Source organism: Dermacentor variabilis, chromosome 1 (genome assembly GCF_050947875.1).
Source record: "Dermacentor variabilis isolate Ectoservices chromosome 1, ASM5094787v1, whole genome shotgun sequence".
NCBI classification, from domain to species: Eukaryota; Metazoa; Arthropoda; class Arachnida; order Ixodida; family Ixodidae; genus Dermacentor; species Dermacentor variabilis.
This window is the reverse complement of record NC_134568.1, coordinates 219,035,422-219,059,753: the sequence shown is the minus strand read 5'-3', so window position 1 is coordinate 219,059,753 and position 24,332 is coordinate 219,035,422. Positions and strand designations below refer to the sequence as shown.

At 43.0% G+C, this 24,332-nt stretch overlaps 1 protein-coding gene across 1 annotated transcript in view; it reads right to left on the bottom strand.

The window, feature by feature from the left end:
- The window catches only part of LOC142557348 (uncharacterized), a 126,864-nt gene that overhangs the window by 32,950 nt on the left and 69,582 nt on the right, over positions 1-24,332 (bottom strand). The window contains exons 9-10 of the mRNA XM_075669117.1: positions 15,565-15,718; positions 5,722-5,802 (exon numbers count right to left, since the gene is read on the bottom strand). Of these exons, the coding sequence (XP_075525232.1) occupies positions 5,722-5,802; positions 15,565-15,718 (235 nt within the window). The remainder of the gene's footprint in view (positions 1-5,721; positions 5,803-15,564; positions 15,719-24,332) is intronic.

Below are 24,332 nucleotides of genomic sequence, written 5' to 3'. Positions count from 1 at the left end.
TTCTGACCAATCACGTGAAGGCAAGGGAACTGTTTCCCTTTCGGAACCATTATAAGATTTCGCCCCAGGAATCCTTCAGCGGAAGAGTCTAAAGCGTTCGTTCCTGAGGTAAAATGTTTTGGCCCCCCACATTCGGAGAAACTGTGAACTTCCCGGCCCAGCACTTTTGTGACAGTCGTGTAGATGGCGCTAGGTGAAAATTTTGCATGTAAGTGTAAAAATAGTATAAATTTCTTCCTTTCTTTGCAGTTTGTCACTGTGATTATAGCATATTACAATTACAAATGACGTGTTTGAGATACGAGTCCTTCGTTTGTGGTACGGTTTGAAGATTGCGTCGACTTTATTGATGTTACCAGTGGAAAAAAAATAGTAAAATTCATGCGTCCCGTACAGTGTTTCTTTTTGCTTTATTGGAAAAGTATGCATTGAGATTTTGAATTCAGCCTTCTAATTGTCTCATCCAAAATGGCAGCTTCGTACCTTTAGTAGCTTCCCGCAAAAATGGGCAAAAGTAGAACTAGAATTCTAAATATTACTTAATTTGGGTCGCATTATTAGGAAAACTAATAAAGGTACATAAATGAAATTTTGCGTCCTAATGGAAATTTCTTGAACTCTAATTTATCCAAAATTTAGCTTCCTTGAGCGTGTAGTTGCCGGGCTGTTTACAACAGAATTGCGATATTTGGCAATCTTCAAAAGCAAGTTATCCAAAAAGTAAAAATTCAACATTATTTTGCTGCATCTAGGAAATAGATAAATATGTCCTAAAGCTACAGAGCAAGCCGCAATGCAGTAAATGTGGTAGTTTCTTCTAAATATTGTCACAACTGAGACAGAGTTCGCGAAAACCAAGTATCTCATGCTTGTTCATGAACATTTATTTTTAAATCACGATAATCAATTGATTTATATTATACATACTTGGAATATACAAGAATTAAGCTTTTTTATGGTATGTACGACAACTTTATATGCTAAGTCGAAGAGCCGCCATGGTTGCTCCAAAAGTACTGAAAACGGCGGGCTCGTGCCCCCGGAGTGAAACCACCACCTTAAAGAGGCTAAACTTTGTCGTGAACCAATGTAAACATCTTTTCTCTTTTAAATGTGATCACATTTTTATTCTTTTAAAGCTGTTGTACGGTGTATATTTGTTGTTTAGGCTTCTTCCAATAATCTTTGCTTTGCAAATCCTGCGCTTCCTATTTGATTTATATGTAGTCTTTTATGATAATATAACTACATTATTTCTGACTCATTTTGTGGGCAATCAAGGAAGCTTGCTTCTCCTCGAAGCGCATTACACCTATACAACACACATAGATACGGATAGACTATAGATCTGGCACACTAATACGAATACACTATGACACTAATAAAAAGAATACGCTAGTAAACTTGTACAAGCATAATAGCACAGATATGCCCAGAATAGAACTAAAAGGAATTTTATCAGTTTATCAGTTGTATCGTTTCATAATGCAATAGAAAAAGACTGATAGAAGTTTTATCAGTTTATCCTATCAGACTTTTTGCTGGGTACAGTATATCCTCTATTCTAATGCGTGGTACAATCAGATACAAAGCCACATTCATGGCGTTCACAACTATTCGCAACAGCCTACTGTCAGAGTTGGCTGATACAGCAAAAGGAACCTGACAACGTCATCGACATTGTAAGGTGGTGCAGGACAAGTTCTCGCGTAGCATGACTCTTTGATTAGTAGCATGACTCTTTAAGTTTGATTATGAAAGTTCATTCAAAAGATACAATATTTTACATAGTAAGCTAGCAGCGACAAGTAGCATTGCATGTTTTTGGCCTTCTGGAGAATTGCATGCATCACAGATTGAGCTAGAAAAGTGTTCAGTCAAAATATGAGCCATTCCATTTGTCACTGCTGCAAAGTCGTTTGATAAATGCAAAATATCAAAGGCACAATGGAGGATGACATGTTTTGGTCCATACCCAGTGATAAAGTGGTATATGAAAGTGATGATGATAGACAATAAGCGTAAATAAATTTTTATTCTGTGAAAGTTCCGTGATTTTACCTTTTTCTGATTGCAAGAATCAGAGGCATACTACATCTTTCTTGCTAAAATATTGGGTGGTCACTAGATTACTGCTCTATTTAGAAGCTCTAATGTAATTTCTATATTAGTTTTCTACTTTGAACTCATAAAGTACGGGTGCACATTTGATTCGGGGGCACATTAAAATCACACAAATTTTGCCAGGTGAATCAGCAGTGTGCTTCAGAATTTTTCCTGCCTTTTGTTTAGTTTTACCCGCCACATAATTCCACCAATTTCATTGATCTCGTAAGAGCCAAATTAACAGAAGTCAACTGTATGAAAAATCTGCTATTTCTCTTGTGTCCATAAAAATGAGCAGTAATGTGAATTGTTATGTACCTTGTCTTCTGCGACAACAGCTGGTGAGAGCTCTGAAATGGATCTGCAATGGTAAGGTACAGAGCCAGGCTAGGACACTTCTCTTGTAGATGTAGGGGCAGCTTGAATGAAGCATTTAATCTGCAGTTAATTTAATCCACTGTTGACTTGAACTCTATTGACTATGTAATAAGCATATTACATATCTTTCTGTTACCTAGTGAGTGTGTGCGAGCGAAAGACTCATGCAGCAACAATGCACAAGCTAAATTTGTAAGCACATGGTGTTGGTGATGGGCACGTTTCACTCTTGCTCGTGTGAAATGATCTGCAACACATGAGTGGGTTATGGACTCGAAGGTCTGCAAGCTGAGAGCCATAACTGCCTAATGGTGAGCTGCGTTATCTAGTGGCATCTGTCTGGCCAACTCTACTGGCTGACAGACAATGACCAGGGTTTAAATGGCATACAGTCAATGACCAATTTTTCAGAAATGCAATTTGGGCGCCTTTGTGTCACTGCGACATACCCCATAGAACCAAGGTAAAAGAATGTCTGAGATTTCGAATGAAAAAAACCTTCGCCGCCTGATTTTCTGCACTTTTTGCCGCGACTGTGGGGTTGAAACAGCGCTAATCGAAGCCACTACCACCGCTATTTTAATTATCTCGCACGCCCGATTTGCTGGCAGCCGTAACCATCACCACAGCTAAGCTAGGCCTAGCTGCCTTGATGTTCGCTACCAAGCTTCCTGCTGTTCACTGCCATGTTTTTCAATGAAATCATTTATTGCTGTCAGCAAGGGCACCAACTCCGCCTTTGTAATACTCGCCGATGGCTTCGACTTGCGGAAGGCATGGTGCAATGCCTATGCCAGTTTTCAAAAGTCAGCTTTTGCTGCAACTTATGCAATGTATTGCGGTGAAGCATACCAAGAGTATAAAGGGGCAACTGTCACAGGACCCAGTATGTATTCCTTAATTATTCACGCGTGCACCCACCATCTCCTGCCACAGTAAGAGCACCGATTTGCCTGATAATTTGAACCCTTGGGGCAGTAAAAGGCATGCATTCATTTTTTCGGACTGCCCGAAAAATCAGATGCTGACTGTATTGTAACGGGTACTGTTACGATTGGCCTGCAAGGGTACTGCTCTGCAAAGCTATCTCAGCCTGCTGTAGGTGCTTCAATTGACCCGCTGTGGTGGCGCCCTTCAGAGAACCGGCGAGGACGACAGTGCTAACCGACCATGAACTTCCTTCGGAGAATTGGAGACCACGGCAGCGTTAACCCAACATGCGCCTTGTTCAGAGAATCGGCGACAGCAGCAGGGCTGGCCACGTTTGGCGGCCCGTGTATTGTTGGTTGATTTGCCGTGGCTTCGTGGTCTCTTCGCAGCAAGAAGAGCTTCTGTAACAAAAGGGTGCTCTGCGGTACGTTTTTCCTCGGGCCCCAGGATTCATCACAGTGCGCTGACACTCGTGGCGACTGCCGGAGAAAGCCAGCTCTGGAATTAAGAGATGCTGGCTCGGGGAAGCGTGACCACCTGGCTACAAGGACCAGCTCAACTCGGGTTCTGGGAAACCAAACTGCGTATGTGAGTGTCTGAGCTCTCCCCCTCAAAAGGCGGGTCGACTACGCCCCAACGACTGTGGACAATCCGATTGGACTAAGATTGGACAGGAGTTTTCCCTCCCCTAGGGATCTAGGGAGGTCAGAGGCTTTTAAGCAGCAGTTTGTCAGCTGCTAGAGTGTGCTCGTGAGTGGTGTGCTCGTGCTCGCGAGAAGTGTGCTCGTGCTCGACAAGCAGTGTGCTTGGAGCTGTGTGCTGCATGCTTCGTCTTGCGTGCTCCATTTGGGAGTCACGCTAGACTGTCAAATGTGTCTCTTGTTCTAATGTAAATATGTAAATAAATCCTTGTACCCCTAGTTCCCAAAGAAGAGCCCAGGTCCTCCCTACAACCCCGAACACAACTCTTACAGTACACGAGGCACGTTCACGTTCAGTTCGTGACTCAGGTGCACCATCACTAGCACAGCATAGTTTCCATACAGGCTGGTCTACCTCTACACGATGTTCGTTTCTACCTTATCCACAATAAAAATGCAAAACAAGTGCTTTGATGCACCACAGTCAGGTGATAGAGGCTTATAAGGTTAATGTAGCTATTGGTATATTGAAGGCCATAGCACATTGTGAGGGATTTGCAACATTGGCACATAAAAAAGTAAATCACTTTTGTGTGCTTGACACTTTATGCCAAGGTGTTTCTGTTGGTACGCAGTACCTCGTGCAGTAACCAAAGGGTTGGCATGTGCTGTATGCTGGTGTACAGAGATGGGAATGGAGGGTGGGGTGGGGACAAACTAATTAAATCATAATTCTGTGCATTGATAGATTTTTATGCATTCCTCAGTCCAGAGGAAGGACTTTTCAGATAAAGAATAGAAACACCAAACTACAAACATTGCAGGCATGAAGCTGTCACATGCCGTGGTGTTGCTTTAGTTATCCTTGTCCAGTTCTCATGGCTACACTAATTAATTGTGAACATTCTGCTGATGTTACTGGTGACCAAATTTCCATTTGGAGGAAAATTTCTGGTGGAATCTTAAACACATTCATGCTCAACATGGTAACCAATGAGTCTTTACACTGTTACATTATAAAGACTTCATTTTAGTTTAACATACAGTTTCTCTTCTACAAGATAGCAGAAATCACCAATATTTAGCTGTTTTAGCAGGGGCATTCATTTTCAATTAATTCCACCCTTCATCATTGGCTCACATGCTGCAGCACCTCGTTAGTACCAAATCACCCACTCATTGCAATATACAATAATAAAGGAACTGAAAAGAAGTGAAACTGTTATAAAATATGACCCCTACTCTTCCTCAGTTTGTTCCACTTGGCAGAAATAACCCATTTTCAAAAAATGAAGCTTACTGAAAGTTTGCTCTAAACATCTTGATCTCATAACTTAAAGCCTGTCACTAGTATTAATATGCCACTTGTCTATAACACACCATAACTGGGCACTAATATACATTAATCAATTTTTAGCTCTTTTTACTGTGATGTAGTGCTTGAGAAAGCAGCCCAACTGCTATGCACATTCAAACCAGCAAAACTGAACAGTACCTTCATGCTCAACCTTTGATAAGGTGAAATTATTGAGTCCCTTGAACTTTCTTTTAAAAAGGCTACTCACAACTTGCATTTGATGCTATTGCTACACACAGTTCCACTTGGACAGAAAACTTCTGGGAAAAGAAAAGAAGACAAACTGTAGCTGAAATAAAACTGACTTACATGCAGATCAGGTGAACAGAGTCAAATCTGTTCCACTTCCGCTTCCTATTAACAGCCTGCAGTCCCTGCTGTGTCAAGGTCCTAAAGTTGAATGAGGGTACAAAACAGGATGGAACAATCATGTATACATAATTCCTACGGTCTTATCTAGAATCTATGCATTAACCTAATGTGTATTTTTAGCATAGTCACAACCACTCAATCAAAACATGTGGCAAGCCAAGTGTGCTGTCAGATATCAGAGGCCATACATTACAGATGTTTGCTTGTGCGATAGATGGTGCCAAACTCTTCGGGTCGTGTGAATAGCGATTTGCCAGAGCAGTGCATGTTTACATGTGCAGTTTATACAACCACCGCTTGTCGTTCACTTCAAATATAGAGGAAATGATTCAGCACTTCAAATATAGAGGAAATGATTCAGCACTGACATGAAATATTGATGAAATGCAGCAAAACATACAGATTTTCGCATATGAGCAGCGTTTCATCTCACCGAGATGAGCTGATATGAGCAGCTGGCCTTTGCACGTGGCTCTCACTGGTGATTTTAGTATAGCAGGTTCTCACTTTTTGTGCTGCGTTGCTACTTCCCGCTGCTTGAGTGTGCACCGTAAGAAGTGAAGAGTGGTTCATTTCATATCACTATAGCCAGAACTTAACTAACCTGATTGAATATGGCAGTGCACTTCGACACAAGGACACAACACAGAGTGAACAAACATGAGTGCTGTACTACAACTGTTGTTTCAAGCGCTCTCGCCTGAATGTGTGCATTCAACTTTACTTCAAGTGTGCTACCTTCAAGCATATGGAGGAAAGCTAGGGCATCTAGCACATGACTGCAGAGTTTCCAAGGCGTTACTTGTGCTTACGCTACAGTAGTGGAGTTGCCCGTACTCTTGCCTCGAAGCCAGAGCGTCCTCAACTCATTAACGCCCACTGTACTAGAACTAGTACACTTAGTTTTGCATCCCTACCTCTTGAACAGCCAAATGTTTCCTTTTGGCTATTTCCATTTCTTGTACCCCGACACCGCACGCACACACACACTAACAGAGGGTAGAATGTACTGTTTCATCCATATCTAAAGGTATTGTGCCCAATCCAGCAAACCTGCGGACTCTCAACTAATTGGGATGTGTACTGGCTTTTTATTTAATTCTGTTTGCCTACTTTATATATTTGTGTTGTGCTTTCTACGGTGTTTAGTACATATGTTGAGCATGTTAGAAACAAAACTGTCGAACCTACGACTTCATTCCAAAGAATGGTACAAGCATTAAAAATTTGGTGTACATGATATAGTACACTGGGTGGTAGCAGTCAATTGGCTGTTTCACGAAAGCTTCTATTCCAGCATGTGCATTGGATGTGCACAATTTTTTTAACCTCATTTTTAACGGTTACGAATTGGAGCCTTTTCTTTGTTCTGTTTCAGCATAAATGCAAAGATTTTCTTTGGAAGGAAGCCATTTTGTTGCTTGCACGATGCTCTAGATGCAGTTGAGAGTGCAGAAACATAGAAGACATTGATATCATGATTGTGCCGCCAGAACCAGCTGAAGATACGGATGAGGAGGAAGGTGACAATGACAACACCAATGCTTTTGCTGTGACTGACATCTGCGGTTAATGTAGGTTAGCAAAGCCTGCAACAACTTTCTATCAAAATGGTTTCATTGCAATAGCACTATTGAGGACACCTTCGCCGCACTCGCAATGTCGGTGTTGCCCTTGCCGTGCTTGCTGGTTGTCAATATATGTGTTTGGACGCTGAAGGTAGATAGTCATGGTCACTACCCCAAAAAGTTAAAAAGCAGCTTCAATGCCGATTTTGTTGTACCCAAGCATCCTGGAGATGTAGAAGTGTATGGCTACTTTCTGCCTCGAAAAAAGGTGCTTAAAAATTTAATACACAGAGATGGAAGCCCAATGACAAGTGCCTTGGCCACTGAAACTTCATGTGCCCAGTGTACTAGATGTAGAACACCATTATAAGTTGAGAACCAATAAATATTTCTCAGTCATTGTTTGAAGGCATGATATTTGTGCTATTCTTTCACTATTTACAAAATTTGATGAAAGTCGCCCTGGCAGTTTTATCGTGAGTCATAATGGATTAAAGGTTCGTCATATATCCGTTGCAATGCACTTTGAACTGCAGTGAATGTTAAAGGAGGCATGACACGGTCATCCAACATTTTGTGGTTTTCCACAAGAAATTATAGCAGAGGGTCTATTTTGGCTATACATGTGTAATAAGTCGGCGGTAAAAACACATTACTGTCGAAAATATGAGCAAGAACTCACTGGCTCTAAGCCCCGACCTCCGGCGCCCACTGCCATTTTGAGAAACACCATGTGCGGTGTCATCCGCTGCATGCAAACGAGCCATCGTCTGCTACAAAATCAACCACCACACCATGTGCGGTGTCATCCGCTGCATGCAAACGAGCCATCGTCTGCTACAAAATCAACCACCACACCACATGAAGGCAGAGCATAGCTGCCATTTGTTGCCATATTCGCTCCAGATATCGCGTGCCATGTCTTCTACAACGCCAACTTTGCATGATCAAATAAGCAACGAATCTGAGCAGCAGAAGCAGCGATGTTGCTACGAATTTTGATTTCGACTTCATCGCCTCCAGCTCAGTGACGAAACATGGCCTCGGAGATATGCGCGCGCCAGCCAAGGGCAAAGCCGGCGCATGCACATCTTGGAGACCACGGACAGAGACAGCCTAGTAAACATGGTCAACATAAGATGGTGAAATTAGTGCTGCGCAAAATGCTGCTGATGCCTTTCCGCACTGTTTTTTCAAGCGTGCAGCACTGCTTAGCCAGCCATTCACAGAAGATGAAGTCTGGTGCTACTTTGCACAATGCAAATTGTTACGCGCATAGATTGTTCGCTGGTGTGCATTTCTCTCGGATCCATACTGAGCAAACTATGATTTTTGTTAAGCTGCTGCGCATTCCCACCAGTTTTCTTTTTTTTCCTCTGTAGTTGCACGTGGAATATGTAAACAAATGCGCGCGCAGATGTGTCCATGGAGCAAGGATTTTGCACAATGTACGGTTTGGCTGAATGATTACTTGAACGTGCTTCATTGCATCCGGAAAAAAAAAAGCAAGGCTAACATTTGGCCGGGGCACTGCCTGCCGGACAGGTCGTGTGCGAACACAGTCGGCATCGCGTCAGGCTGCAGGCTCAGCTTCTTCACGGGTATTCCGAACTCGGCAAGCAGGCACAAATCGTCGTTGTAGCTGTCTAGCGTGAAGTGTTCAGAGAAGTAAGAGATGGGCGCCAGTCCTTCCTGCCCACATTCATCTCCCAAGCCTTACGCCTTACTCTTGATGGGCTCCTTGAGGAACCTGAAGTATGATACAGAGCACTCCTTGCTTCGTTCGCTCTGGCACTCAACACTGCTACACAGGCGCCGCAGTGGCATTGTTTTAGCTGCTGCAAGTTAAACAATGCAAATGGCAAGCTGAACAAAGATAACGTTTCCCACATGCACGCACAGATGAAACACGGATTCTTCCCTAGAATATATACATGCTCGCTCAGCAAGCATGCAGCCTACGACGTCACGGCTCGCGAGCATGCCAGTGTTGCTCGACTACTATGCCGTTCGAGTGTAATGTAAAAAATTTTATTACAAATTACAGGCTGGCTCAAATGCACTAAAATTTTGCCAACATGTTCTTGAATGCACAAGGATTATCTTACACCATACAGATTATGATAGAAAATTGGGTGTCATGCTCCCTTTAAGGCAAAGCTTTCTTTACATTCTCAACCTGGTTATCGCTTGGCGGTGGTTGTCTGGTGCCCCTCAAGTACAGCACACACAAGGCATGAAAAAATCTCAAGCATGGAAGCATGGACGCATCAATCATGTCAAGCAACGGTCTCACATGGGAGTGTTTATGGGCAGTCTTGCGGTATAAATACAAATGGTGATGAGACAAGACCACTAGAGATGACTAGGCAGACCGCTGAAGAGAATTCTGAAGGAGAATGACAGCACTATGCAGCAAACAACATCAGGCATCAGTGTCAATGTCTGCGCAAGCTGTTGCAGCTTGAAGTGGTGTTTGGGCAAGGATTCCACCAAGCCTATCGACGAGCATGTGTGGTAGTAGGAATGAAGGAAAAAGGGCTTATTTTACATTATTTACATTGGCTCCAGATACGGAAGCCCGCTCTATGAAAACGGCTGGGTTCACATCAGGACACGTCAGCCTCTCTTGCACGAAAGGTCTCCGCTTTTTATCCTGTCATCTCCATTAGGTGCCCAGACTAGGGAATCTGATCACTGTATCACGGCCAATCACAATCGTTGGATCGGTCGCAATATCCCGCTGAGCATTTCACGCCGTTCCACCGAACTTTGCCTCCGATGGTATGGAATATGTGACCATATAGCAACCTGGAAATCCAAGGTGGGTGCCGTTCTTCGGTAGCATTTGACGTTGGCCTTTTTGATCATTAGTTCAGGCTGTCAGGTACACGTAGAAGGGCCTTTTCTAGACCCATCAACAGTCAGTATCAACGCTGCGTTGACTTCTGGATAGGTGGTGATGGATGGGTGGGGTTGCCTTGTGGCAAACATATAATTAATGCCCTTGGCCATGTTGAGACGTAACAAAATGCTTCGAAAGCTTGGCATTCTACGGTTTCACCAACACAGGCGTCGTCCCATACACTTTTTTTCCTCGCCAATTTTCATCACGCAGCCTTAGCACTTTGCAAGAGGTGAGAGCTAAAAACACCGAAGCAGACACACACAGATGCAGCCAAAGCACAGCAATCAAAAGCTACCGCCTGCTTATCACTTGACACTCCCTTGTAGTCTTTTTCTTCCACCATGTTCTTTTCTTTCTGCATAGCTTTTCTCAGCTTTTGATGTGGATTTGTTGTGCGGTGCTTTGGTGTTACTGGTGTGTGTTCGTGGCAAGCAGGTAGCATTTTTTTTTAAACCCTTTTAAGTAAATACGTATTTTCTTCAGCGAAGTTGTTTGAGCTCTGCCTACAGTGATCGCTCTGCATGCTTATTCATTGCTTTCTGGACACTGTAATGTACAGGAAATAAAATGTTTTCTTGTATAAATTTAAGACTACAGTAGTTTTCATAAATGTTTGTAATTTTTCATCATTGTGCATATGCTATATATATTACGCTTGTGTCATAGACTCTAACTTTCTTTTTTTTTATGCATTGTCAAGAAATAATTTGTAATGCCAGAACTCTTTTATTGCTGAATTGCTATTTTTCATTCGTAAAGGAAAAAATGACAAGGCACTTCTGCTATACTCATGAGCTTTTCAATGTTTACAAGATCAATACCCTATTCCATACATTTAGCTCTTTCATTACCATGCCTATAGAAATCGATAAATTTGATCAACAGTTCTTCTACACATTGTTATACATCTCTGTTGGAATTCTTCCACTAGCAAAATCATGCAGCCTCTGAAATGATGACTGACCTTTAGCTATTTGACAGATTTGACTATTTTTGGCACAATGGGGAGTCTGGAAAGATATAACTTTGACTGGAGGCATTGTCGAGGTTAGACTCCAGTGCTGCCAGCACTTATTAAATAAAAAGACTAAAAATTTGTGCTTCAGTCAATTCAGCAAGATAATTTTTAAATGCCAGTGGCAGCGAAGACACAGAAGCTTCTCCCGGGTTGTTATTTTTCTGATCAGACATATAGGATGTTATAACGATGTCTCAAACAACAGTAGATGCTCGTGAGTGCGTCTTATCTGATAATTTTATTGAAGTAATATCAAGTGCAACTTTATTTTACCCCACGTGGGTTGCTTTTATCCATCAGTGCTTCGACAGTGTATGCACAAATTATTACGAGCAATCCTTCCTGTTGTGTAGGGTTTTCACTCATACAAGAGCATGCAGTCGATTACAGAGTAACCTTTGACCAAAGCTTGACTAGCTTTCTAAGCTCTTACATTTTGAGGAACGCCTGTTCAAGTGCCCTTATTCATTACTGTGCAATATTGTGCAACATTCCACATTACTGTACAGCACTATAGAGGAACTGAACAATGCATGCGGAGATTCCAGTGCCAGCTGAATGCACACTAGACCACCTTGCTTGCCTAGAAAAGACAATCAAACAATCGAACGAAATATTCAAGTATGAGGATTATTCTGCATGCTGCCTGACCTGACAACGATTGCTTAGCAAGCCTAAAGAATGCAGTAATACAGGAACCATGTGCCTGCTGCAATGAGAAAAAACAAATGCTCTCTGTACAATTTGAACATATCTATTTTCACATTTGCAAAGCCACTGCATTCCCACATAGCATGGACATCAGTATGGCTAGTATCAATGTCAATAAATCTGTGTAAATTTTTCTTTGCATGGTCTTACAAAAGTTGGGATCTAGGAGCCAGACGCATATTTTATATGTTTAATATCTTTTTACTCTCAGTACTTATATAAAAAGTAGCACATTATTACTTTTACCTCGTTCCTTGAGACGCTTCTTTAAAGTTTCACATAAGAACTCTCAAAAATTGTCTGCGCAATTATTACTACTATACATCCATTCAAAACAAGAGTGATCAGGCTATAATTTTATGTATCACACTATATGTTCACACTACTAAACAATATGCTAAAGCATAAAAGCACCAAAAATGAGCACATTTTTCATGGTAATAAAAGAGCTAAACACCTCCATAGACTTCATCTTCTACAGCTTGGATATGTCCAGTATGAATCGGGATGATGATGATGATGACGACGACGACGACGATGAGCAGCAGGAGCAGCAGTGCCGCTGCCTATGTTCACTGCAGGTCGAAGGCCACTATCTGCAATCTTGCCAGTGAATTTCCTAACCTTAATGGTGCAACGGTTATCTAACTGGCGCATTACATGACCTGCCCAGCTCCATTTTTTTCTCTTGATGTCAATTAGAATACTGTTTATACAGGGTATCTACCAAGTTTACATTTCCAAATTCCATGAGTTTTCCAAGTTTTCCCTGAGCACCTTTGCAAAATTCCCTGAATGATCCAGAAATTTGTTTTATGTCAAGACAGGCTGACACCATGTTGCTCGATGCTGTCACTCTCTAGTAAGCATGTTGAAAAAAAAAAATTCTTAATCCAGTTTGAATACTAAGGAGTACCTAATATCTATTTTATTTAAAAAGAAAACAGAGGGCACAGCGAAAAAAATGATAAAACCCATTCCAAATTGAGTCAAACATTTTCAAATACGAATGAAAAGGAGATGCATACAAAAGTAAATATTTTTGAATATGAGCTATTTCTATCAACTGATAGCAAGCTCATCAGTATGAGGCCTGAACATTGTTACAAATAAGATTCTCTCTCAGCAGCTGGAAAGTCAACCTGGAAAGTCAACCACACCTGTCCTGACATACCCTCAGCCCGTACACAACATTTCAGTGTTGGGTTTCACTGCATTACAGTTTATTTTGGTCTGAATGAGGGACACCTGCATCTCGGCGTCAGTCAACGCTTTCTTTTTGAGCTCAGGCTCCTTCAAAGAGGAGGCGGCACGCTTCCTTTCCCGTTAATTCCTCAGTGCGTCGGTCCTTTCTGTTCTCATCCTCCTTCTGCCATGCATTCACCCCATGGATCATTTGAAGCATCCTCTTGGTCAGTTCTACAGTCAACGTCCGATTTTTTGGACTCCCTCGGGGCCACAAAAACATACGAAAAATCGGACAGCCCGAAAAAAATGAATGCATGTCTTTAACTGCCCTTAATGGCTAAAATTGCCACAGGCACGTCCGAAAAAGCTCTTAAGGCCTGTCAGTACATTTATTGGGAATAGGTGCTCGTACTGTGACAAGAGACAGAGGTGCACGCGTGTATAATTAGGGACACATACTGTGTCCCGTGAAAATTGACCCTTCCCACGCTTGTTATGCTTCACCGCCTAACAATATTGTATTGAGGCGGAGACTGGCATTACGCAACGCACTGTGCTCTGCGAGCTTCGAAGCCAATCGCAAGGATTACAAAGGCGGAGACGGTGCCATTGCTGACAGCGACAAATTCTTTCAATAAAAACACGGCACTGCACGGCAAGAAGCTGAATAGCGAACGTAGAAGCAGCTAGGCCTAACGTTGCCGCGGTAGTGGCTACGGCTGCCGACAGATCTGCGTGCGAGAGTGCCTGTTCGAGGCGGCAAGATAATCAAAATGGTGTCAGTGGTGGCTTTGATTAATGCCATTTCAGACCTGCTGTCAGGGCAATCTACATTGACTATATGGAGTACGTGGTGGTGTCGCAAAGCCGTGCAAATTATTGGGCATGTCCGAAAAATTGGGTGTCTGGAAAATTGGTCATTAACTACTCTGGCAATACATCGTGCCGATGACACAGCGTCAATGACGATTCGTTGCGATTCCTCTGTTACTGAAGCCAGCATTAACATGACTTTCGTTCCCTTTCACAAAAGTTACAGCTAATTTTCCCTGATAGGAGCACAAATTCCCTGAGTTTTCCCCGAGTATTTCCAGACTATTCAAATTCTGTGAGAATTTCCAGTTTTCCCAGTTGTTAGACATCCTGTCTTATCAAGTTTGATTATGACTACAGCTACGCTCTCATTAACCCTTTCAAGGTTGATTTTTTTTATTGCAGATTCTAATTTTACTGAGGGACCTATTTAAAAAAAAATTACCGTAATTTTTCGAGGGTGTCCGTAAAGTGAGAAAAAAAATATTTTGCGTTGGTCTGTATGTGCTCTTTATTCATGAATAACAACAATAAAAAAAGAAAATAAACTTATAAGAATTAAAAATTTGATGCTTTGTTCAAGGCTTAGAATACGCGCACACGAGAATATTTCACAAGTCTCAAATGTTCCTGCTCTTACACTAATATTTACGTCCATAGCCTAATCGAACTGCATAGGTGAGCGCACCCAAGAAAACTATGTGGTTGTGTGCCCGTCAAAAAAGCAAAACATGTGACAAACTTCTGCTAATCTTTATCTTATCGCCAATAGAGGCAATTAGACATTGCGAGTGTCCCAAAAAAAAGAAAAGGAAACGCATGCACGGTGGCATCCTTCCAATGCTCACCCCTGTCAGGATAAACGTGCGAAAAACAGGCGGCTGCCCTTTGAGCGATTAGTAACGAGATAGCCATCCGTTTTGCGAGTGAAACCACCTGCGGAACAAAACCCAAACCGCCGCCCACCCCCGCGCGCCAATGCACGAGCAGTAGTAATGGCGCCGGAGAAAACTAGCTCTAAAAGAACCCATGCAATGAAAACCGAGAGAGGGAGCCGCGAGAGAAAAATTCTCTGTATTCCCCCATACATGCCAGGAAAGAAAAAATTTGGAAATTTGCACGCTTTTTAAACACACAGATGGCACCGTAAATATACGACATTGACCATTTTGGACTTGTTTGCAGTGCCGTATATTTACGTCATTGACCCTGAAAGGGCTAATGCTGCAGAATTTTTCTATGTTGCCCGCTATGTGCTTATGGATTAGGAATCCTACCCCGTATTGCTTCTTATCTGGGAGACCTCTATAGCAGAGGACATGTCCGTTATTCAGCAATGTACAATTCTCACCAGTTCTTTTAACCTCACTAAGGCCGATGATATCCCAAACAATGTCTGATAGTTCTTCAAAGAGCCAAGAAAAAAAACTTGTATAGAGGGATTCAAACTTCAGGCACGTTCCTTTCAGCAAATAAATTCACATAAATTTACCGTCTGTCTAGTATATAAAAGGCAAACCACAGTTCACAACTATCCTCCCAGGCAAAGGGCAAGTAAACAGCAATTCACTTACCATCGCCTCTTACATTGAACTGCATTTCGACTTTGTACATGACGTGCAACTGCGTGCCAGTCAATGTCCTTCAGTTTTGCCTTGACATCACCAATCTGAAGTTCAACTGCCTCCTTGAGAAGATCATCTTCTGATCTTTCCCACTTGCCAGTTGCTGCCAAAGGAAAAAAAGACAGCAAACTAAACTGAAGTTGCTGCATCAGTATGCCATGCTGATAAGTTCATAACATTCCACAGACCAAGTTAATGCTTACTATATAATCATCCCATGAATGTGTTACAACCTATTCCTCCATGTCTTTCTTATTCTGCAACAGTTGGTGCACTTAAATCAGCTGCTTGCTGTACTTCAGGCCTCTTTAATTTGCCGTACCGGACTGCACATGACTACACGAGGTGCTGCTTTCAGCCAATGGACATTGGTGTACGCAGCTTTAAAAACATTCCTGGGTAATCTGGCAGTGGCGGTGGCAGAATTTTTTTGCTGAGGGGCAAAGCATTGCTGTATCTTGGGCATGTTGGTACTCTAACTTGGCAAGCATTTTTAGTGCCAGAGAACGAGGACAGAAGGAAGACATTGAACCACATTGTGTTGTCCTTCCATTTTCCTTCCGTCCTCATCTACTGATGCTAAATATTATTTCTAAGTTAGGGCAAGGCACGAGTCTATTTTCATCTGGGCTGCAAGAGGGCACTCCATTTGGCAGTACATGGTGCTAAAAAAGGGGGGTGGGGAGAGGAAAGAAGAAATGTTAGGGGGCTGGGCACCCTCTCGCCCTCCTTTAGAGATGCCCCTGCAGTCCAGAATGACAAGCTGCCTGTTAAGGCTTATGGAAGCGAGGGCTACCGAACAAAGCTACACCCCTCAACGACGACACCGAGACAGAGGAAGAATAAAGGGGCACACTGTTCAACAATATTAATAGCATCACTATGCTGTGATTTCATGCACATTGTGCAACAAATGTGATGTTGATCCACTACGATCATTGGTTAAAAGTGTACAGGGTCCTCGAGGTAAATAAACATTTCTAGGGCAAAAACGAACATTCAACATAGAAAAAAAGATCAAAAATAATATCAAGGCATTTGTACAAAAGCATTGTAAAAAGTTAGAACAATCTTTGTCGATTAACCTATTCAATATAACCTCAGTCAACTGCCACGCCCTCCTCAAGCTTACAGACCAAAAATTTTAGGCTCACCCATCTCTGTCCAGGTTTATCATCAGCTACTTTCTGGATGCCTTCAGGGTGTTCTTGGTGTTGTGGTGCTTCGTGTTAACCTTTTCCTCAACAACACCCCACACATAGTCAAGTGGAATGCAATAGGGACTGGAGGGAAGCCACAAGTGGGGGGATCAGCAAGACAGCATGCTGTCATACAGCCACAATTGTGTGTTCCTTGCCTTGTGTGCCTAAGTTGAGTCGTACTGGAATGCGTACTTCCTTTCAGGGACCACCTTGTACATTTAGGGCTTCATGACTATTTTCAGCACATATAGCAGTCAGAAGTCATCCTCAGACCATCCTAAAAAATGTGGGTAGCCATGACATCACCCTTAGCGTTCACCACATCCAGCAGCACCACCAAAGTGGAAAATCTGTTTGGAATAACTGTGGGTATGCCAGCCATACTCTGACATATCTAGTAGACATTTTGGTGGTTCATCATCTTGTCACGAATGAAGTCCTTCTCGTCTGTGAAGAACCTCAGGAGGCCAAGCACTGGGTTGCTTCAGGCCGTTTAGGAGAGCCTGCACTTTCACCTTCCTGTTAAACATTCAGTTAAGTTGGTGGGGGTTTCTTCAGGGATCGAAGTGGCCAAGGAGGTTGTGGAGCAGCTCTGGGAGCAGCAAATTTGGCACTTTGGAGCAGGTTTGGAGCATGAATTGCCCGTTTTGGATCAGCTTGGTGAAGGTCAATATGAGTCAAATACAGGTATATGAAGAAAAGGTATTCCTTATTTGACTTTGCAGAACATGATTAGGTTACAGCATATCAGTTTGTGGAAGCCCCGCAAAGCAAGCAAAATTCGTGACAGGGAAAAAATGTCATCCGCCTGACTAGCATGAAGCTACAAAGGACACCCATAAAGGTTTTCTAAACCACGATTAAATTACGTACCGCATGTGCCAACTAAATGTGGCCAAGAAAAAAAATAACCGAAGGCTTTCCATGAACAGTACCCACTCTATTTTTTTTTTAAATCCACGTGACGACTACCCGCACCAGTAATATAAGTGGTCTCAGACATAACCATTGCCATCAGTGCATTGTGTATATTACGAACGTGCAAACCAAGGGCCACGGTATTGTAACGGTTCAGAAAGCGAACCGTTACAAGATTGCACTACATTGTTTTAGAGGTATCGAAGATGCATGCCAAAAACTCAAAAAGAAGTACAGCCATTCATTCCCAGTGCCCCTATTTGACAAGGTTTGCATAAAGATTTATGCAATCTTTAGTGTGCAGAAGAGTCATGGCCACAGTGGTTTTTTCTTGTTATATTTTTTAAAGGGCTTTCTTTCTTGTTAAAGAAAAGTCTTCACGAATCCTAGGCTGTTTTAAATGCTGTTATCGGTCATTTCTCAACGTCATTCACAACTTTTTCATTGACATCTCATCTATTACATAAACGTATAAATTGAGCTAATCAAACATATTCGTGCACAATGAACAAGAAACATTCACCATGGCCACCATGACGAACACCCACCAAGGTAGACGCTCAGGTAATTCTTGGCGACCATGAGTTAGGATAGCAGAATACCACAGAATAAGTGTGAAGTCTGATTTTGTGTGGTGCCTGATTTTGCGAAGAGCCTGATTTTGTGTTGTGCGGCTGGGCAGAAAGTTGTGTAGTCTGAGTGCACACTGAATGAAAATTGCAGTTGGCAGTGGATATTTGCGACCAAGAAGTTTCATGAAAGCAAGCAGGTTGTTTGTTGGTGCGCCACACAGTCATCCCGATAACTGGACATGGTGCACGTGTGAAATATATTTAGAATGTCACAAGCAGGGGGCATTTGCCCATTAAACAATGCAGATGTAAAAATAGGATGAGTGCTAAATTGTATACCGAAACTGATGAGCTACACGCTGAGCAGACTGTACCACCTTATTCATTCAGCACGGCTTTCCTTCCTGAATGCCCCGTGAAATGAGCACCAGTTCAAATCATCTTTAGCAGGTCCACATATATCCACATGTGTAACACTTTTATAAAACATTCGTAATGCATTGTAAAGCACAAAACGGTTTCCATTTTCTTGAGGCCTAGTTACAATTATGCCAATAAACACACCCACACTCCAATGACACCGACGCTGAAATGGATTGCTTAGGCTTGGATTGCAGGGCTCAGTGCTAGCCAACGCGTGCTTGTAGCTGTGTGGTTGGTACTGAAGACACACATCCTGCTGAATTTGGCAACTTTATTTGAAATTAGTATTCTGGCACAGCCCGATGGTTTGGCGCAAGATGGCGCAGCACTTCCATCCCTGTTTCTTCTAACAAAGGATGTGCACTACAGGTTTTCATGCTGAAATTTATTTGATTTGTTGCTTCAATTGCAGGGAAGACATGCTGTTCTTTTGTGATCTGTTCACCTTCTGTACTTGGCTTGGTATGCATTCATATCTTCCTGTATGCTACACTCCTCGAGAGTATTGGCAGTGTAGTACACTTGTGTTTTCTTGTAGCCAAACCCTGCGATAATTTTCTGGGGTGGCTATAAGTGAAAAGCGATACACGTCTCGCTGCTCTCCTGTCATATTCACAGCTTATCGTTGAGGGAGTCATGAAATGCTTATTACTCAGTAGTTTGCCTTTGAATCACGTTTCTACCCAGGGAAAATGCGGCTGGTTATCTTCGCTGCATTGTTGTCAGTTTGAATGTGATAAAAGCTTAAAATTCCTGTAATGACCTTGTAACCTATAATGTGTTATATACATTTGCATGATATTAAGGGGAGACGCGGGTCTTGAAATGACAAAAAAATCGCAAAAAAGTCGATTTTCAGAAAAGTGCATTTTCGCTACGTTTATACATGCAAGAATCCCTCCGCGAAATCTAGAACCTAAATTTAATTGGAAAATAATTTTAAAAAATGCACTTATACGGGCCAGGGTGGCCGCGGAATTAGCAAAAAATTGCCAAAAATCTTCGAACTTCGCGCCGTCGTCATTTGCGAATGCGTTGGCCGGCGGGCACCATCTTGAGCTTGTTTGGAAGCTGCTTTCTTTGTGCGTATTTTGCGCCGGTTCAAAATGGCGTAGGTGAGGAGGAACCGACGCTATCGCGTCATTTCTGAAGGATGTGCCCGTGCCGCTGATTGGCCAAAACACGCACGCCCCCCGCGCGCCTCGCTCCTATTGGTCTGGCGCCGTTTGAGTGCCGATTGCCACGTGCCCGACAGGCTGTTCGCTCTCATGCACGCTGCGCGTTTCTCTCTGTCATTTATCACGCCGCTGTGAATATTTGTTCAGCTGCTCGCTTCTCGACAACGTTCAATAAGGTGTCTTTTTTGCTGCCCGAATGGCTGGAGGAGATCGTCGTCTAAAGACTACATCGTGTCAAGCGTTCGGCAAGGCGCGAAGGCGGCCGTGGAATGCGCGACAGAAGACGGATAAGCCTTTCATGCACTCGGAGTTGCCAGCTGCTGGTCTACTTGAAGATTCTGCCGGATCGAGCTCCGAGCCGCAACCTGGTACATCTAGCAGCAACACATCTAGCACCCATGCCTCGCGTGTTGGCGCAGACCGTGTAGACACCATTTTCTTCACGACCGAAGAAAGAAGCAAGCGCGCAGCGATCGCCGACAAGGCGAAAACGCGCCTGGCATCACAGTCTGCAACGGAGCACAAGTTTGAGCTGCTGGGTGTTGACACGTAAGAGGACGCAACAACAGCGGAACGGAATTTGCGATTGTTGATTTATCCGTGGTACAAGACTTTTTTGGACTTATGCCGTGTGCGCCAAGAAAACGCTGATGCTTTCAAAGGACCCCGCCAAGGAGTACGGGCTCTGTGCCAAGCTTGTGCTGGAGTGCTCCACGTGTGGCATGCGCGAAGAGCGATTTTTTTCCCCAAGAGTGGCTGGTGACACAACAATAACGCCGTTCGAAGTAAACGTCCGAGCTATGAAGGCCATGCAGGGCAGTGGTAAGGGAGCAACAGCCCTCTCAGACTTCTTTGCCGCAATGAACATTTCTCATCGTGGCTTACACCACAAGACCTATCAGGGCCATATGAGCATGATGGTTCAAGCGTGCAGCAGTGCTGCCACAGATTGTGAGGCTGCAAGTGTGGCCCAAATCAAAGAACTTTACAAGGACTTGGGAAACCCACCAGGTAACATAGATGTCATTTATGATGGAACCTGGCTGACATGCGGCCGCAGTTCACACGTCGCTGTTGGGTGCATCATTGAGATGTACACTGGGCTTGTCGCTGACCACGTCGTGCTGTCAAACTTTTGCTTGGGCTGCTCACACGGTCCAAAACCCAATGAGCAAGGGTATGTGGCTTGGCACACAAAACATCTTCCAGAGTGCCAGAAAAACCTTGACTGTAATGCTGGGCAAATGGAGGTGCAAGCTGCACTGCTCATGTTTCAAAGATCCCTTGACAAGTACAAGCTGCGTTACACAACAATGCTCTCCGATGGTGACAACAGGACATTTCACGCCTTGACCGAGCAAGCTGTTTACGGCTTCATCACGATAGATAAGAAAGACTGCATCAATCACGTGCACAAGAGCATGGGAGCAGTTTTGCGTGGGCTGGTTGACAAAAATAATAATATAATAATAATATTTGGGGTTTTACGTGCCAAAACCACTTTCTGATTATGAGGCACGCCGTAGTGGAGGACTCCGGAAATTTTGACCACCTGGGGTTCTTTAACGTGCACCTAAATCTAAGCACACGGGTATTTTCGCATTTCGCCCCCATCGAAATGCGGCCGCTGTGGCCGGGATTCGATCCCGCGACCTCGTGCTCAGCAGCCCAACACCATAGCCACTGAGCAACCACGGCGGGTTGGTTGACAAAAAGAAGGCTCAAGGTGAGACACTTGGAGGAAAGGGACGGCTCACCCAGGACAGGATCAAGAAGATCACAAATTACTATGGCTGGGCCCTGAGGAGTCGCAAGAATGACGTGCCAGGCATGAAGAGGGCAGTTGAGGCTACCCTGCACCATATGTCGTCAACTGATGATGCCCTCAAGCATGACCTTTGTCCCGAAGGGTTAGAATCCTGGTGCAGCTACAACCAAGCTGTGGCAAAGGGCGAGCAACCTCCAGCACACAAAAACAGCCTGCCCGACTTTGTGTGCGAAGCTCTGGAGCCAATTTTCAAGCGGATGGGTGAGGAAGCCCTCTTGGAGCGGTGCAGCGATGGCGTGACTCAGAATTCCAGTGAAAGCCTGCATTCCGTGATCTGGGATCAAGCCCCGAAGACTAAGCATGCCTCACTGCACTGTGTCCAGAGGGCAGCAGCTGAAGCCATCAGCCGATTCAACCAGGGTGTGACAAGAAGCAACACTGCAATAGCCGAGAAGCTGGGCTACAGTGCCGGTAGCTGTATGGTGCTCACGAAGCCTTGAAAAGGATCGTCGGAGGTTTCACATGTCCAACAAGGATCACACGAATAAATATGCTTTGACAAACAAGCTTGCGAAGAGGCACAAGCCAGCAACAGACTCTGCCTACAGTCCGGGGCTTTTATAGGTCTAGGTGTGATCTGTGCTGAATGCAAAATTCTGTGAGTGTGCAAGAGATATATACATTTTTTTTTTCATTTGAATTCTGGGATTTTACGTTCGAAAACCATGTTATGATTCTGGATTAATTTTGACCACTTGAGAAGCGCTACAACACAAGCACATGAATTTTTTTGCATTTCGGCTTCATTGAAATGTGGCGACCCCCACTGGGATTTGATCCAGATTTTTTGTTGTAGCCATAAATTATGTGGAAAGGACATATTGTGTTGTGGCCATGAAGTCTGTGCAACTTTATTTGCATAGGGATGCCATTTGTGTGCCTTCTGTTCGACAAGGAACTAAAATAGGAATGTGAAGCTCGTGGTGCTAGCTTTCTGGCATTGCTTTCAATGACTATGCATGATGTTGCAACCAATATCTCAGTGTTATTCTTGCACAATGGCCATATATATGTCATGAACTTGTTCCTGAAAGACAGGGCTACATGGCGATGTAATTTATATTGCCATATTGTTAGACCATTCAAAGTTACAGTGAACTGAAAGTTCGAACTTGTTTTTCTCAGCTTCATTTTTTTGGACACCGCACACTGCCTTACGGGGGATCTTCATATGTTCTTTTTAAGTACCAGCAAAATGTTTGGTATCAATATATTTGTGTCGAATGGATCTAGCCGGTGATGCTATATATTCATTTCTAAAGTTGTCGGCTAAATTTTAATTGCCACTAAATACAAATGAAAATTAGCAAATATATTGCAATTACGTTTACATCTGTTCTTTTTGCATTATAAGTGCACTGAGAACAATAAAAATAGCATCACCGGCTAGAGCTACTCCCTGGTGTTCTGGCCGTATACTTTGTTTTTGCTTTTGACAAAGTTAAGTTTTTGAAAAGTCCTGTAAGAAATTGACTGAATTTCTGTATTAAAAACTTTGCATCATTTGTTCTAATGCAGATATACAAAATCTAATGAGATATTTGCAATCAGCAGAAAAAACTGAACAATACTGTTAAATATCATCCAGTTTACACTAAAATTAACAAAATTGGTTTTGGAACCCACATCTCCCCTAAGAGTACTAAGAAAAAAGTATGACATTGCATTTTACAGCAGTTTTACCTATCGCCTAATTATCATGACTACTATGTGGAAGACGTAACCATGGAAACAATGCCATCAATCCACTACGTACATGGCATGCTAAATTCTGCCTTGCGAAAGCTGTTTTATCTGGTTGCAACCAAAGAAATGACACCATCAGCAAGCTGAGCTGGTGTTCACTACTTAACATCAATGCCCTACTGCTGTTTGGCGGCACAGTTCTACGTCATGCGAGAATGAAATGTGCCATGTAGACTGCAAAAATTCTAGTTAATAGGAAATCTTAATTTGCTTGTAATTTTGAAGTTTCTGCATCTAATAGCACATTATCTCCTTTTGCTCTTACTTCTTTTACATGCTGAGAATTGATATAGGACAAAAAGGGTGGCCTTAAAAAGTGAAACGCCTAAAAAGCTTTTCAAGGTCCCTTTAAGGTTTACTCTATCTTCCTGTGAGACCAAGTTCAGCTGTGCTTATCAGTAGCCTGAAGTGGGTGTTTTGTATCTCAGGCCGGCACGTTGCTCACCCAATACGGTTTGTACAGCAGCCATCAAGACATGCCCCACAGGCTTACTAGTGAAATATGCCAAGTGAGGTTACCCTTCCTGATAGCCCTTTAACTGGCAAGTTTTTCACAGGCATTTAAGGAAACAGTTGTTGTTTTGCTTTATATTTCAAAAGAAAATACAGCACTTTCAACAGTTACACCCCAACAAACAACTTTTGAAGTAGTGCTATAGGTGGTTATTCCTGTCAGAAGCTCATACCTGCCAACTCTCCTAATTTGCCTGAAAGACTCCTGAATTTCTGCCACTCCTCCTCACTGTACAGAAATTACTCAAAATTAAAAAAAAATTGTGGCCTTTCTCAAGAAGCACTATTTGTGAAAATTAACTCGCTGTGTGCAGCATACCTCCCAACTCTCCTGAAT